Source organism: Gadus macrocephalus, chromosome 13, assembly GCF_031168955.1.
Source record: "Gadus macrocephalus chromosome 13, ASM3116895v1".
Classification (NCBI taxonomy): Eukaryota; Metazoa; Chordata; class Actinopteri; order Gadiformes; family Gadidae; genus Gadus; species Gadus macrocephalus.
The window spans coordinates 11,731,103-11,746,182 of NC_082394.1; the positions used below are offsets into that span (position 1 = coordinate 11,731,103).

Here is a 15,080-nt window from a genome sequence, read left to right on the forward strand (position 1 = left end):
GATGTGAACACCTTATACATTGAGTGTACATAAATGTACAAAAATAAAGCAGAAGTAAAGTATAATTTTAACCAGGAGAAGTCTCATTGAGATTAGAAATCTCTTTTACTTTTAACCAGGAGAAGTCTCATTGAGATTAGAAATCTCTTTTACAAGAGAGCCCTGTCCATAATGTACACCCGTGTATAAAAAGGCACTGTGCTTCCAGTTTGATTTCAAGCCCAAAAGCTTCACCGTAGGGTTGTGTGTTTGAATGCGTTATCCAATACGCCCCATTCTCTGAACTAAACCCCAGAGGTAAGGAGGTGTGTACCAGCGTCCAGCTTCATGAACACAGTGGGTTTTTCAATGACCAGGTCACATAGCCCATCGTCTATGGGCTGAAGGTCCAGCTCCGTGTACGTCTGCAGCTCTGCATACCTTCAGGATAGGGATCATATAGGGACAGGGATTAGTTATGTTTTGTTATTAACTGTACGGAATAAAGATGGATGATACTGGACCTGCTCGACTGGAAGCGCAGCACGGCTGGGCTTTCCATTTCAATTATAGCCAGGCTACCCGCTTGAATGTGTGGGTTTAACAGATGAAGCACTGGTCTTGAGTATATGAGAAGACCTCAACACACACACGTTTGCACACACGTTTGGTGCCAGTTTGGTTTTTGATTAAAACTTACCGTATAATGTCATTCATTCGTATAAGAGATTTGGGTTCTTTTAGACGACTGAAACAAACACAATGTTTTCCCAGAAGATGAACTCAAGTTTGATGTTCAATGTTTTTGCTTCCTAATCTCGAACGCTCATTGAGAGCCGACTTACCTCAGATCAGTCTTGTTAACACGTTGGACAAAGTTTCACACACATTTCCTCAGATGCCACATGATATTAGGAAAAAGAATTAGCAGCGATGTGAGAAACTTCAGTCACTGTCCAATATCATGTTTTTTTGTCCATACCAAGACCATTCCGAAAGAAATCTGTCCTACCTCAATGAGCCATTTGTTTTGTTCAAGAGAATAACTTCCAGACGGGGAACTTCAATTGAACCTTCATTACCCTTTGTAATTAGGCTTGTATAGGATTTAATAAACAATAAAGAATCAAGCTGTTGAGACCCATCGATATGCACCAGTGACCAGGGCGGTCACAAATATACTGACTTATAACACTAATTTAGCAAACTAACAATCAACTACTAAAGTGAATGGCCTCTGTTTGTGTGTGTTTGTATGTATGTCATTCACATATCTCGACATCTGTTCATCTGATCTACTTCACACTTGGGCCGTGTACTGCCGGGGACCTAAGGAAGTGCATTGTCTACATATTTGGAAACAAGGCACGCTATTAATAAACTTTGAAAAAAACCAACAACCAGCGTGGCTCTGTGAAGCAGCGGGGGCGGGGCTTCAGTTCACGTGGTCACTGTACTTGGAGTCTCTGTATGTCTGTATGTCCCTCAGTTCCCATCAACAACCGTTCAGTTGATTGACTTCCCAGTGGACTGGTGTTTTGCTGGGAAAGGTAGGGCAGTGACCACTGGGAAGTTGTATGAATCAGTGGCCCTCGAGAAAGCTGCAAGCAGAAATACGGGAGGCCAAGCAAACGGCCCTTTCCGAACAGGCACGTTTTGAACGGGGACTGTACTTGTATTTATGATGAAGAGAATGCCAATGGCACGCAACATACTTTAAATCTCTGGGTTCCATTCATTTTTGGTTTCCAGAAGGTGTTTGGCCGAAAAGGTTTTGTTTTAGTAAGTCAAGACTATCTGTTAAACAAAATCACTTCTCCACTTTCTCTCTTTAAGGCGGGAAGACATTTTTAGTACTCTATTAAACCCACTTGTTTTTTCTATTTGCCTGTTGATATGCAAGTTTCCTTTGTAGTCATTGTACTAAGTCATTGCAAAGCAATGGTTCAGAATTAACATACAAAAGAGGTGATGATATGAACTGACCTATTTGGCAACATTTTATGATGATGAAGTTCAAATGTGTTGGAACTGAGAGAGGCAAAGAGTGCCGTTTAAAGACATATTCCAATGCAAATAGACAGGTCATCGGCTTCCTCTTCAGAAATGATTCCAGGCTACCAGTCAGTTATGCAGACTAATTAAAAACCAATATTCCTACATCCCACCTATTCTAAGTTAAATGATACCAGCTCTCTAAAGTAGGCTCAAATGCTCCCTGGTGGTCTTGTGGTTAGGATTCGGCGCTCTCACCGCCGCGGCCCGCTTTCGATTCCCGGTATAGGAACTCAACTATATTAGTGATGTCCCAGCAAATCAAATACAAACCACTGTGTTTAGTGATATCAAAGTATTCAACAGCAATGTGAATAATGAAAAAAAACAGTCCTTAACCAAACTGGCTTTCAATATAATCCTCTTACACAAACCTGACTTGAACAGCTAATGTTAAGTGAGGTCTAAATGGAGTACTGCAATTGAAACATATATTTTAGACACACCAAATTCCGAAATCATGTAGTTGAGCTAATTCTGTCTGAATTAAATATAAATTATTTGAAAATAACCACAAATTTCTGCCAGAAAATGCAGGTTGGTGATGCAGACTAATGAATGACCAACAGTCATACATCCCTCCAATTTCTGGTCTCCTGGTTTTTGATCAGTGGTTGGAATTGACACTCGCGCATCCAGTCCGGGATCGATTCCCCGTCAGAGAACTCAACAGTATGGAACTTTCTAAACAATGGTTTCCGGTCCTGAGAGATTGATACTATGACTTTTCAGCAAATTCACAATATGGTGGCAAGACCTCTGAAAGACCTTAATAGTACAAGCTTCAACTAGTATAGACAAGCCTGAACCAATAAGTATGTCAATCTCATTATACACTTTCTCGTATTCATGATCCCATATTAAAACATAGCTAAATTCAGCCTTTATCTGCCAAGTTGAATGTCTAAGGTGCATCATCCACTGTATTCCAGGAGTGTATAGTGAGGGGGGAGTACCCTAGCTCAGTTAAATGAGGCAGTATTACATCACACATATCCCTGTCTCGTCAGCTGTCAGCACGTCACACATTGTATAGAAATAGTGCACTGTCCCTAAAACCATAAGTACCTGGTGGTCTAGTGGTTAGGATTCGGCGCTCTCACCGCCGCGGCCCGGGTTTGATTCCCGGTCAGGGAACTAACCTTTATGTCTCATTGTCGAAACTGGCTGTTCCTATATTCCTGTTACCCAAATTTAACCTGACCGCTTGTGTTTAGCAAATTCTAAACAGAGAAATTAAATTGAATCATGGTTCTCTAGTAATCAAATTCTAAAAACATGCAGTTGAGCATGACTCAACTACAAATTAAAGCAAATTAAATGAATATAAATATGAATTTAACTCTGGATATTATGTGAACCTGACCTCAAAGTTGCTGGCAATCAATACTTATATGACTAGTCCTACATCCCAGCTATTCCAAGTCACATGGTTCATTTTTAAACACTCCCTCTGGGTCTAGTGGTTAGGTTTTCTGTCTCCTTGTCAAACCTGGATTTCCATATATTGCTCTTACCCATATCTAACATTAACAGCTTATGTTAACTGAAGTCTGAAATTGCATTGATTTTGATCTGGTTTTCTAGATCAACTTCATTCCCTAGCATGTAGTGGAGCTTGCCTAAATTAATCCAGATGGAATCAAAAATATAAAAAATATTAACACAAATTTAACTTCAGAAAGGATGTTGGGTGATCAAAATGATCTCCGAAATAAGAAGTGAAAAACACACACATGTGCACACACACAGTATGTGGCTGCAGGTCAGTTATGCAGACTTATTAAGAACAAATTGTCCTATATCCAGCTGATTAATGGTCACATGGTTTCTTTGAATAGCAGCTCCCTGGTGGTCTAGTGGTTAGGATTCGGCGCTCTCACCGCCGCGGCCCGGGTTCGATTCCCGGTCAGGGAACTAACCTTTAAGCAATTTTCTACATAATGGTCAACTATCCAAAGATATTAATTTCAATTATTGTGTACATCTTAGTAAACACAAATGTAACTGCTAATTGAAAACCTTTGTATCAGAAGTTAAGAGATGTTAACCTATACATCTCCTGACAGTACAATCATCTCTTGACTGAAAGAATAACTAAAAGTGCCAGAAGACCTACAACAAATTCCCTTTTTTTTCTGTGCATCATCCAATGTATTCCTGAAGTGTACAGAATGGGGTGGTGGGGGGATCCTTGGTCAGTTACAGTAACTGATACAGTATTACATCACACATATCCCTTCCTCACCAGCTGTCAGCGTGTCACACATGCTAAAAAGAAAAGTGCATTGACAAGATGACCTCAGCTCCCTGGTGGTCTAGTGGTTAGGATTCGGCGCTCTCACCGCCGCGGCCCGGGTTCGATTCCCGGTCAGGGAACACTCGTTTTCTGTCTCCTTGTCAAACCTGGATTTCCATATATTGCTCTTACCCAAATCTAACAGGAACAGCTTATGTTAACTGAAGACTGAAATTGCATAGATACATTGTTTTCTAGATCAACGTAATTCCCTAACATGTAGTGGAGCTTGCCTCAGTTAATTCAGATGGAATCAAAAATATAAAAAATATATTAATATAAAAAATATTAACACAAATTTAACTTCAGAAAGGATGTTGGGTGATCAAAATGATCACCGAAATAAGAAGTGAAAAACACACACATGCATACACACACATGCGCAAACACTATGTCGCTGCAGGTCAGTTATGCAGACTAATTAAGAACAAATTGTACTATATCCAGCGAATTTAAAGTCACATGGTTGGTTAATTAGCAGCTCCCTGGTGGTCTAGTGGTTAGGATTCGGCGCTCTCACCGCCGCGGCCCGGGTTCGATTCCCGGTCAGGGAACTACCCTTTAAGCAATTTTCTACATAATGGTCAACTATCCAAAGATATTAATTTCAATTATTGTGTACATCTTAGCAAACACACAAATGTAAATGCTAATTGAAAACCTTTGTATCAGAAGTTAAGAGATGTTAACCTATACATCTCCTGACAGTACAAACATCTCTTGACTGAAAGAATAACTAAAAGTGCCAGAAGACCTACATCAAATTCCCTCTTTTTTTTTCAGAATTCTGGGATTTCTGTGCATCATCCACTGTATTCCTGAAGTTTACAGAATGGGATGGTGGGGGGATCCTTGGTCAGTTACAGTAACTGATACAGTATTACATCACACAAATCCCTTCCTCGCCAGCTGTCAGCATGTCACACATGCTAAAAAAAAAAGTGCATTGACAAGATGACCTCAGCTCCCTGGTGGTCTAGTGGTTAGGATTCGGCGCTCTCACCGCCGCGGCCCGGGTTCGATTCCCGGTCAGGGAACTCACCTTTTCTGTCTCCTTGTCAAACCTGGATTTCCATATATTCCTCTTACCCAAATCTAACAGGAACAGCTTATGTTAACTTAAGTCTGAAATTGCATAGATACATTGTTTTCTAGATCAAAGTAATTCCCTAACATGTAGTGGAGCTTGCCTCAGTTAATTCAGTAGGAATCAGAAATATAAAAATTATATTAATATAGAAAATATTAACCCAAAATAAACTTCAGAAAGGATTTTGGGTTATCACAATGATCTCCGAAATAAGAAGTGAAAAACGCACACATTAGAGCATGGAAACCCGACCAACGCCCGATGGTACCCGACAGGCCGGATCGAGTTCGGACAAATATTTGAAATTATGCTCGGGTTCGGGTCGGGCTCGGTCACAACAACCGCGCGATAAGGCGTTGGAGTTGGAGTCGGCATTGCTTCTGTTTTAACGTTAATTTTACTTTGCTGGGGACACTCGTGTTAAATTTTAATTTCATAGGCTACCTGTCCTACAGAACCTCGTGTCATTTTGTGGAATATATCGTTATCGTGTGTAGATTTCAATTGGTTATGATTCTGCGCAACAAGAGCACGTTAATAGCGAGCACAAGAGTGCTTGCTGTTAACGCGTGCTTGTTGCGCTCATCTTTTGACTTTTCTAAATGCCTTGCAGTTGTTTAATTAGGGCGTACTTTCATATACACAAATGTAAACATGTCATTAGGATGAGAAAAAATAGAACTTAACTGTCGGGCTCGAACATATCTAGATGTCGGGGTCGGGCTCGGTTACTTCTCTATCGGACGCAGGCTGGGCTCGGACAGAAAAATGCGTCCTGTTCAGCACTCTAATGCACACACACATGCACACATACACTATGTGGCTGAAGGTCAGTTATGCAGACTAATTAAGAACAAATAGTCCTTTATCCAGCCAATTGAAGGTCACATGGTTGGGTTGATTAGCAGCTCCCTGGTGGTCTAGTGGTTAGGATTCTGAGCTGTTACGATGCTGACCGTAGACAGCCCGTAACCTAAGTCTGTCCCTACGTGATGTGCTGAACTTGAGCATTGTTCCCAATCTTTCCCTGGGTGAGTGCAATCTAACCTATCTAGGGGGTTAGGTGGGAGGTACCCACCACAGGTCCGTCTCTCACACTCCGCACCGGCTCCTCGTCCCGGTTGGATGAACCATCAGTCACGCTGACCAGCCCGCGCCTTGATCCAGTCTTTAAATCACCATGTATATATATGTACAGTATATTTATCCCAAAAGTGTTCCCTTCATGGAACGTCCGAGCAGCGCCCCTCAGGTTATTCTCCTTCTCCCGACTCTCACCTCAGGCCACGTTTATACGTAGCAGGGTATTTATAGAAACTAATATTTCCCCCCCTCCGTTTTCAAAAATAACATTGTGCACACAATATCGTTTTCAAAAAAGTTGTTGTTCACATCAAAACGCATAAATACGCCGTCGAGTGCAATCAAAGCCATGCAAGCCAATCAGAATCCGCAGAATCAACAACAACGAATAACACAAGCGTCTTCCTGTAACAAACAAACTGTAAACATAGGGCGCTCATATGACGTTAAGCATTTCCTGGCGCATAATGTGACGCTTCAGAACCTAAAACCCCGTTTCCCCCCATTGACACGACAACACATAACCGGCGTTTTCAGAAATCTCCACTTTGGCGGGAGTTTTTAGAAATGATAGTTTTCTGTGACAAAAACTGTGTTTTCGTGTAAATGAGAGGCCAAACCGCGTGGAAATATCTGCGTTTTCCCTTCGTGTAAACGGGGCCTTATGCCGCTTTTCCACTGCATGGTACCAGCTCGACACGACTCGACTCGACTCGACTCAGCTCGCATTTTTTGCGTTTCCACCGCGAAAACATGGTATCTGGTACCTGAAGTGGCTGCTTTTTCTAGTACCGCCTTGCTCTAGGTTCCAAGCGAGCTGAGCCGATGCTAAAAGGTGACGTCGGCAGACGGCCGGCCACTGATTGGCCAGAGAGTGTGACGAAGTCACGAGAGCGACATGGCAACCATGCTGGTAACAGCCATAGCAGCGCCGCAGCCAACATATTCCACTTCTTCAACTTCTTCAACATGGCAGCTAATAATACGAACACGAATACCATCGCATCGATGTCCTCCATTGTTGTTATGTGGGTTCTGTCCATGTGTGGGTTGCGTAGGTGTTGTTTGCGTCGCGTACAAAAATACGTCACGGCCCTTTCGCGCAGCCGACCGCACCCACGTCCAGGAGGTACTATTTGCGGTGGAAAAGGACCCGTGCTGCTACCGTGTCGAGTCGTGTCGAGTCGTGTCGTGTCGAGTCGAGTCGAGCTACATGTGCGGTGGAAAAGCGGCATTAGTCTCAAACTCTCCAGACCTCCCCCTCAGCTGTTGCTACTTACCTGTGATGAGAACCTCAACACCGCCCCCTCTGTGTGACGTCAGTACTGACCCTAACCCTAAGCACATGCTACCCTACCGTAACAGGCACTCTCACCACCGCGGCCAGGGTTCGATACCCGGTGGGAACTAACCTTTAAGCAATTTTCTACATAATGGTCAACTATCCAAAGATATTAATTTCAATTATTGTGTACATCTTAGTAAACACAGAAATGTAAATGCTAATAGCAAACTTTTGTATCAGAAGTTAAGAGATGTTAACCTATACATCTCCTGACAGTACATAAACATCTCTTGACTGATAATATAACTAAAACTGCCAGAAGACATACGTCAAATTTCCTTTCATTGACAGAATTCTGGAATTTCTGTGCATCATCCCCTGTATTCCTGAAGTGTACATTCTAAAAAAAATAGTGCATTGACCACATGACCTCAGGTCCCTGGTGGTCTAGCGGTTAGGATTCTGCACTCTCACCGCCACGGCCCGGGTTTGATTCCCGGTCAGGGAACTCAACTCTATGTCTGAAATTAATTTAAAGGAACTTAATACCTGACTCATTGCAGCACTTCCTCTAAGCATGTACTGGTCTGGCACTTTATGTAAACGTATTGTATGTTGTATTTCCAGGCCCATCTAAATCTAAATGAAATGACTCTTAACAATGTCCTCTGCCCAGTCTACTCTATATCAGCCAGGATGAACCCAACATAGCTCATTGATGTTCTAGTGGTTAGGATTTGGGGCTCACACCGCCGGGGCATGCGTTTCATTCCCAGTCAGGGAACAATGATTTTGAAGAGCTTTCTCTTTTCAACACATGTGGGACGCAAACCATGAATAAGAATTAAGTACCTGGGATGATCTATCCTTTATAGATATGTCTTAAGTCATAGAATTGTATTTCATGGTGGTCTTGTAATGAAAGGCAATGAAAGCCATAATGACCACTTTTTGTATCGAGCATTCGGTAACTTTAAGTTACGTCAGTCTGCATCAGACGTTACTGTGTCTTTCTACTGGACATTTAGGGAGCACTTGAACATTGTGCAGTGTATCATGCATTACCAAGATTGCAGCGGACTCTTGTGATCTCCCTCAGCCGCCAGTGATGCTCTGCTCAGACTGCAGTGCCCTCCCATCTCTCCGTGTTGGATGAAGTCCTCCTTATACCTGCACCGCAAACACAAGGTGGGTTCACACAGGGAAACAGAACAATACTTTCGCTGTAAACTCCTGGCATTCACCAATGTCAAGATAAGGCAGTGGCATGACCTTTCGTGACCTCTGCGCGGGCTCCGTAAGTCCAAGTAAAGGTTGGTCGCCTGACAGAACCGAGTGTGGCGGCTGCACCGTAACGATGAATCCCCCTATAATTAAAAACAGAACTTTATTTAATTGCATGAGGCCCAGTGTTTTCCACACCAACTGAACATCTTGACCAATATATTCAAGCAATCAGCCACGAGAGGCCATGGCTTACCGCGATGTATCAACCGATAGGGGGCGATGTTACTCTGAAACCCCCTAGCTGTTAATCTGGCCTTCAAGTGGCTTAATGCTTGAATTTAAGTTATTAAAACAGTAACTAAAAACTACCTCGTAAGATTTCATAAAGTAAACACACAGCAAAAGAAAATGTGGTGATTTATTGAATTTGTATTAATACAAAAAAAATTCATATGCGAAACAGATCCGTGTTAATCGAGGATTTTACTACGCCTTTGAGCCAATCAGAATCAAGGACCGGAACTAGACGTTTTATTAAGCCACTGCATTGTTGAATATACGGTCAAATACATAGTTATGTTTAGTAGATGTTTTCTTGACAAGGAAAAAAAAAAAATAAGCTCATTCAGCCAAAAAATAATGTTATAGCTGAAAGTATTTAAGATGCAATCATTGTTGGTAACTGTGGTATAACCTGAACAAACCACGACGGGGTGTCCTGTTATTGGAAATAATGTACAACCTTATTGAAGGACAAACAATAATAACAGGATAACCCAGCATGGTTTATCCCTTACATACAAACGTTTTACATACTGAGTCCATAGTGCTCCGTCTTTATGTATTCTACATCTGTGCTACTGTTTGTTCCTGTTGACTCCTGTGCATCCTGCGGAACAGAGGATATGAGTGAACTCACAGGTCTGCTAGCTGCGCATAGAGTCTCCATCTCAGAGAGCCGCTCCCTGACGTAACCAAAGTCTCCCTGCTTCCAAAACAGATCCCGGGCTGCTTCCACCGTCGGAGCCCTGTAGGGGTTTAACATCAGATACTGAAGATTAATAAATTCTATAATTAGTTAGATTACAGTTCTAAAATACCACATTGTCTTTTGTGATAATTAAATGTATGAAAAAACTAGTAAGTTAGTTAATTTTCACTATAATTAGTGTTTCTTTCCCACGGCTCACATCACATTTACATCACATTTTGTCACATTTGTTGAAATTCTCTTAATATCCCGACAGCAATCAATAAATCATATGCTCCAAAAAAAAAAAAAGGGGGTAATTAAATGGGGTCTGTGGCTGTCCCAAGCCTGTTAGAAACCTGTCCAATCATTTATTTGGCTTACCTGATGGTGTACCTACCTACCCGACTACCTGTGAACAATAATTGGACCTGATGCTAAAGCTAGCGGGCTAGAGCAGTTCTTCGGGGAGGGGATTTGGAGGGAAGTCTGGTATTTCTTTCAGTTGGATACTAGTAGGATAAATCTTGCTAACCCTTCAATTTGAGACCAATTTTTAAGAGATTCTGAGGGAAAAGTTAGAGCGAGCCAGCCAGGAGTCGAACCTGGAATCTTCTGATCCGTAGTCAGACGCGTTATCCATTGCGCCACTGGCCCTCTGTGAAGAACTGCAGGAGATGAACATTTAAAAATCCCCTCGTGTCCTACCCCCAATGGATTTAAAAATCAATAAAGCAAGAACATCGACATTGCCATAAGTCTGACCGTTACTGTAAGGTGAAAACAACGACCTAACCATGTGTTTGTGGACAACCAGCTTGGAAACTTACCATCTGACATCAGCTTTGGAGCACACAGGGTAACCGAAGCGCTTCTCAAGAGCGCAGTGCTTCTCATAGCCCCAACAGGCAGACAGATTCCCCAGTGCATCCTGTGTAAGGGCATATGAAAAACCTAAGTAAGAGACTTTCCAAGGGTCTAACTCAATGGTTCTCAAACTTTTTATACTGCGTACCACCACAGAAGATATTTGTCTCTCAAAGTACCACCATTATGACAGATGTTACATAATATAACAACATACAGTAGCGTAGGCCTGTGGCGCTTTTCAGCTGAGCACGTCTCATGAAGGAGGCACATTTATTCTTAAAAATAATATTATTTATTGTTAGCTGTTGTCAGCTGTACACAGTGGTAGCACTAGAACAGAGACACAGAAACACATACACATAAACACACAGCAAGTGAGAACATGATCTCATAGTAAATGTATTGATTCGTACTAGTATTTTGATAGCAGTTATTAATCTAACAAAAATAAAATTCTAATTCCTCTGCGTACCACTTGATAGCGCATCGCGTACCATAGTTGGAGAACCACTGGCCTAACTAAAATTAACTAAAACAAAAGAATGAATTAGTCATTTATTTCAACCACCACCAGCACTATATACCCAAGGTCTACCAAGTTCCAATAATGGGGAGGGAAATAATACACTAGACTGGAGGCATACACCAAAACAGTCATCACACGTCTTTGTTCTCAACAATTACTGTGCAAATATTCCTGGTAAAAGGCAGATCCCTTAATCCATTAAAAACTGGTCAGTTATTACTTTTGAACTTTACATTGGCTTTGTATTCTGCCGCATGATGATTCGTTTGAGATCTCTCTCTATTCCATGGCTGAATGCTTCTAGCTCTGACAATCTTTCACAGGGTATGAATATTGTATTTCTAACAAATGAAAACAAATGAATGGAAGGGGAAAATCAGACAAGTATGAATGTAGTCAGTAAAACAATCTACCTCCACCTCATATCCAAACACTAACACAGATGAACACACCCACCCACAGAAAGGCTAATATCTTACTTTAAAAGGGCAGAGAGGGTCCTGGTGGCAGAGCTTGGAGACTCCCTGGTTGTTGCGTAGGAAGTAGGGTATGTGCTCTGGGGGCAGAGACAGGCTGCTGTAGTCGAACAGTGGTGCCGCTGGACGGTGGCCAAGCTTCCCAGGCTCCGCGGAGGTGATCGAAGTTGACGCAACGACTATGGCCAGCGCTAGTAGCAGCAGCAGCATAGTCGGACAAGCCTCACATTCATGTGAGATGATGACTGCTCTTCACAGCCCTCTGAGTTAGAGGGGAGACAAAAGGGGAGGGAAATGGTCAGACGCAGGGCTCTTGGTTTGAGGGTCAAGAGCAGCAGTTTACGAGCATGTGGGTACAGGCTGGTGTGTGACTCCGGGGAGCTTCAAGGAACTGTAGAGGCTTCAGGAAATATTAGTGGCCGTTTTCCTGCGATTGTCTTGGCAGTCATAACTAAGCTAGGTGGAACTTGAGCGTCAGACAAAGTGCGAGAGAACATGCCTCTTCGAGGAGCCAATGAACGGGCAGTGTAGCTGGCTTTGAGCCTTAAATGTTATAATTATGTTACATATATCGTATAGTGGATGAGGGGGATCCTCCTCAAATAAAACACAACGTTTTTTTCCATAATGTCGTTTAAATTACAAAATTGTACGCATGACGTATATGCAATATGCTAGTAAAACGTCGTAACGTCAGGCTACCGGTAAACGTTTCTCTAAGAAGTGATGGATAAAACAAAAACCTTGACACATTCGCCAAACAGTTCGAACAGTCCCTTGAGAGATAAGCTATGTCATAATGCCGGTTCTTTTTGTGTTTTGCAAAGCAATTCACAATTTCCTAAAGCATAGCTTAGGAAATATTAATTAGCCGTACTTCAACTATTCAACATTTAACCTAGAGCACGAGCAGATGACAGTCAAGCAATCCGTTTCCCGCCGTCAATCAGCACACAACCACTGTCTGTTCATCACAATTAATCACGGGGAAATACTTGAAGAAGACCTAAAAGTAGCAGTTTAATACAAGGTTCATCACGAAATGTACCCGAATTGGTCACTTCTTATCCTGGGCTACCCTGCGATGTTGATGTAGCAGGTCGCCATAACACCGGAAACCTCGCACCGGTCTACGATACCCATAGTCAGACACCAGGGGGAGCTGTTGGTCTACACAGCACATGGAGGAAATCATGCTGGCAATGGCATGTAGCATTTAACATTTAAAAAAAAAAGGAATCAGGAAAATGCAAATACTATTCAAACATGTTGGGCAATAGCTTGAAATTCTGCAGGGATTGTTCGGAGAGGATGAGGGACTAAATTAACAACATCACGGACAAACTCTCGTCCCTAAACTGTGCTGTGCAAATGATAACTTTTCCCTCAGGTAAGATGTGTTGATATCTCACTGGAACTCACTGGAAGCTTATCGGGCTCTTTTAGGGAATGTTTCCCTTTTTAGCCCACCTTAACTATTGGTTAGATTGATTGGGTATAGATTTTGGTATTAATCTATCTAGGCTAATTATCCCTTCACAGATAGAGTCCGTTTATCCAGAGCTTGTCGAGACGGTCCCTTTTCCTTTCAACGATCTCCAATGAAAAGATAAATCAAAAAACACATACAAGTATTTGTCTGACTGTTATGGCATTATTGCATATTTGTTAATGTCAGTTTTACATTTAGAGTGGTATGGGGACAACTGAAAGCTATCTCTAAGTATTACTTAGATACGTTTTTAAGTTTGAGGGAAAGCTTCACGTTCGTGTTAGCATACTGGCTTAACCTTAACTTTTACCCTACATCTGTATTGAAATCAAAGTAATCAAGATGTTTTACAATGATCATTTTAAGATATGAGCCACACAAAGTATCAAATATAAAGAATAACAACTCATTACGCTTGGATGAATGAGTTATTTTTTTTATTAAACAATTAGTTTGACAAGAACAAGTGAGTGTGATTGTGTGAACAGATTCAACAATGGACACAGCAGGGAACACTATATAATATACTTAGGGCAAACCATTAACATATAACGTTGCAAATATACTATACTTTATGCCATTACAATACTTATAATAGCCCTGAGCAAATTCAAAATTGGTTTAGATCAATGGTCATACCATGGTTGGCTGTGCAGCGTTTGGATGCTCCAATCGGTCCGAGAAGGGTTACCACATGTATGGCTTCCCCAAGGACCAAGAGCGCAGGAAGAAATGGATGGCAATGGTCAGCCGTCAAAACGTACAAGTGACAGGGGTCAGCAACCGTCAAAAACTATGTAATGTAAGTAATGTTCACATCACTTGATAGCATTTCAAAGGGCATAATAATTCTAAGTGTAGAGAATGACTTTTCAATGATATTTGAAGTGCAATGGAAACTGATCTTAAAAGCCTACCTATAAAGGTACACTTTGAAGATGACCAATTCACTGCCACAAAAAGAGAAGGGATGTTGAAGCTGAGGCCCGATGCAGTACCAACAGTTTTCATTCATCGCCCTAAGCCGAAGAGGAGGAAACCCCCTTCTGTGAGGGTGCCTCCAGAACCAAGTGCAACGGACCACACATATTTCACCAAATTAAACTTCGCTATGATCCATGCAGCTAACAATATTCCCCATTTCATGTAATTCAAGGATAGACTACACTCCTAATGAGATTACATAATTCATGTTTGTACATTCAGTTTAAAAAACAACCAGAGGTCAGGGATTCTCTGAGGATTTGCACACAATGTAGATAATCGACACATTTCTACCCAATTAACAATTGCCGGTAGATCCATTTATACATTTTATTGGTTTCTGATTGTGGCAGATGATTTAATTCACATTAAAGAAATGATTCGCTTTAATTAATTTTCTTACATTGGCTTACATTGGAGATGACAGTAGTTGCAAATGCAAAGGCAAAATACATATAACAGCAACATTACCTTGTAATTATTACAGAGATTGAGGGAGAAATTGAGGTGGATTTCAAGAGCGATGAAAAGGACATGTCAGGAGACACAGAGCAATCAAGAGGCCACTTTGCCAGGGCCAGCTGATTCAGGGCCAGCTGCCCCAGGGCCAGCTGCTCCAGGGACCAGACTGCCAGGGACTGATGGGGCGACTGTGGAGGACCTAATAAGAAAAAAGAAGAACAATTAATGAGGAGAAGAGCAGAGAGGGCTCTTGTAAAACAAAAAAGAATAAATTTGGCACCA

The 15,080-nt window shown here is 41.8% G+C and overlaps 1 protein-coding gene, 1 long non-coding RNA gene and 5 other non-coding genes across 8 annotated transcripts in view; 5 read left to right on the forward strand and 2 right to left on the reverse strand.

Moving 5' to 3' along the window:
• Nucleotides 1–12,996, reverse strand: part of eogt (EGF domain-specific O-linked N-acetylglucosamine (GlcNAc) transferase) — an 82,505-nt gene extending 69,509 nt beyond the window's left edge. Inside the window, exons 1-8 of one of the 2 annotated variants that reach the window (XM_060069718.1) lie at nt 12,909–12,996; nt 11,864–12,122; nt 10,819–10,919; nt 10,594–10,656; nt 9,938–10,046; nt 9,064–9,158; nt 8,857–8,961; nt 314–420 (exon numbers count right to left, since the gene is read on the reverse strand). In XM_060069718.1, coding sequence (XP_059925701.1) covers nt 314–420; nt 8,857–8,961; nt 9,064–9,158; nt 9,938–10,046; nt 10,594–10,656; nt 10,819–10,919; nt 11,864–12,070 — 787 coding nt within the window. In that variant the 5' untranslated portion in view covers nt 12,071–12,122; nt 12,909–12,996. The other variant, XM_060069719.1, reaches the window with a different exon arrangement.
• Nucleotides 3,880–3,951, forward strand: trnae-cuc (transfer RNA glutamic acid (anticodon CUC)). Its single transcript has one exon. It is a non-coding gene; the product is annotated as a tRNA-Glu (tRNA).
• Nucleotides 4,342–4,413, forward strand: trnae-cuc (transfer RNA glutamic acid (anticodon CUC)). Its single transcript has one exon. It is a non-coding gene; the product is annotated as a tRNA-Glu (tRNA).
• trnae-cuc (transfer RNA glutamic acid (anticodon CUC)) lies at nt 4,816–4,887 on the forward strand. The gene has a single exon. It is a non-coding gene; the product is annotated as a tRNA-Glu (tRNA).
• trnae-cuc (transfer RNA glutamic acid (anticodon CUC)) lies at nt 5,299–5,370 on the forward strand. The gene has a single exon. It is a non-coding gene; the product is annotated as a tRNA-Glu (tRNA).
• Nucleotides 10,573–10,645, reverse strand: trnar-acg (transfer RNA arginine (anticodon ACG)). The gene has a single exon. It is a non-coding gene; the product is annotated as a tRNA-Arg (tRNA).
• An 816-nt stretch (nt 12,997–13,812) lies between the features above and the next one.
• LOC132471183 (uncharacterized) lies at nt 13,813–15,005 on the forward strand. Its single transcript, XR_009528782.1, has 3 exons — nt 13,813–14,154; nt 14,278–14,544; nt 14,912–15,005. It is a non-coding gene; the product is annotated as an uncharacterized LOC132471183 (long non-coding RNA).
• Nucleotides 15,006–15,080: the final 75 nt, after the last annotated feature.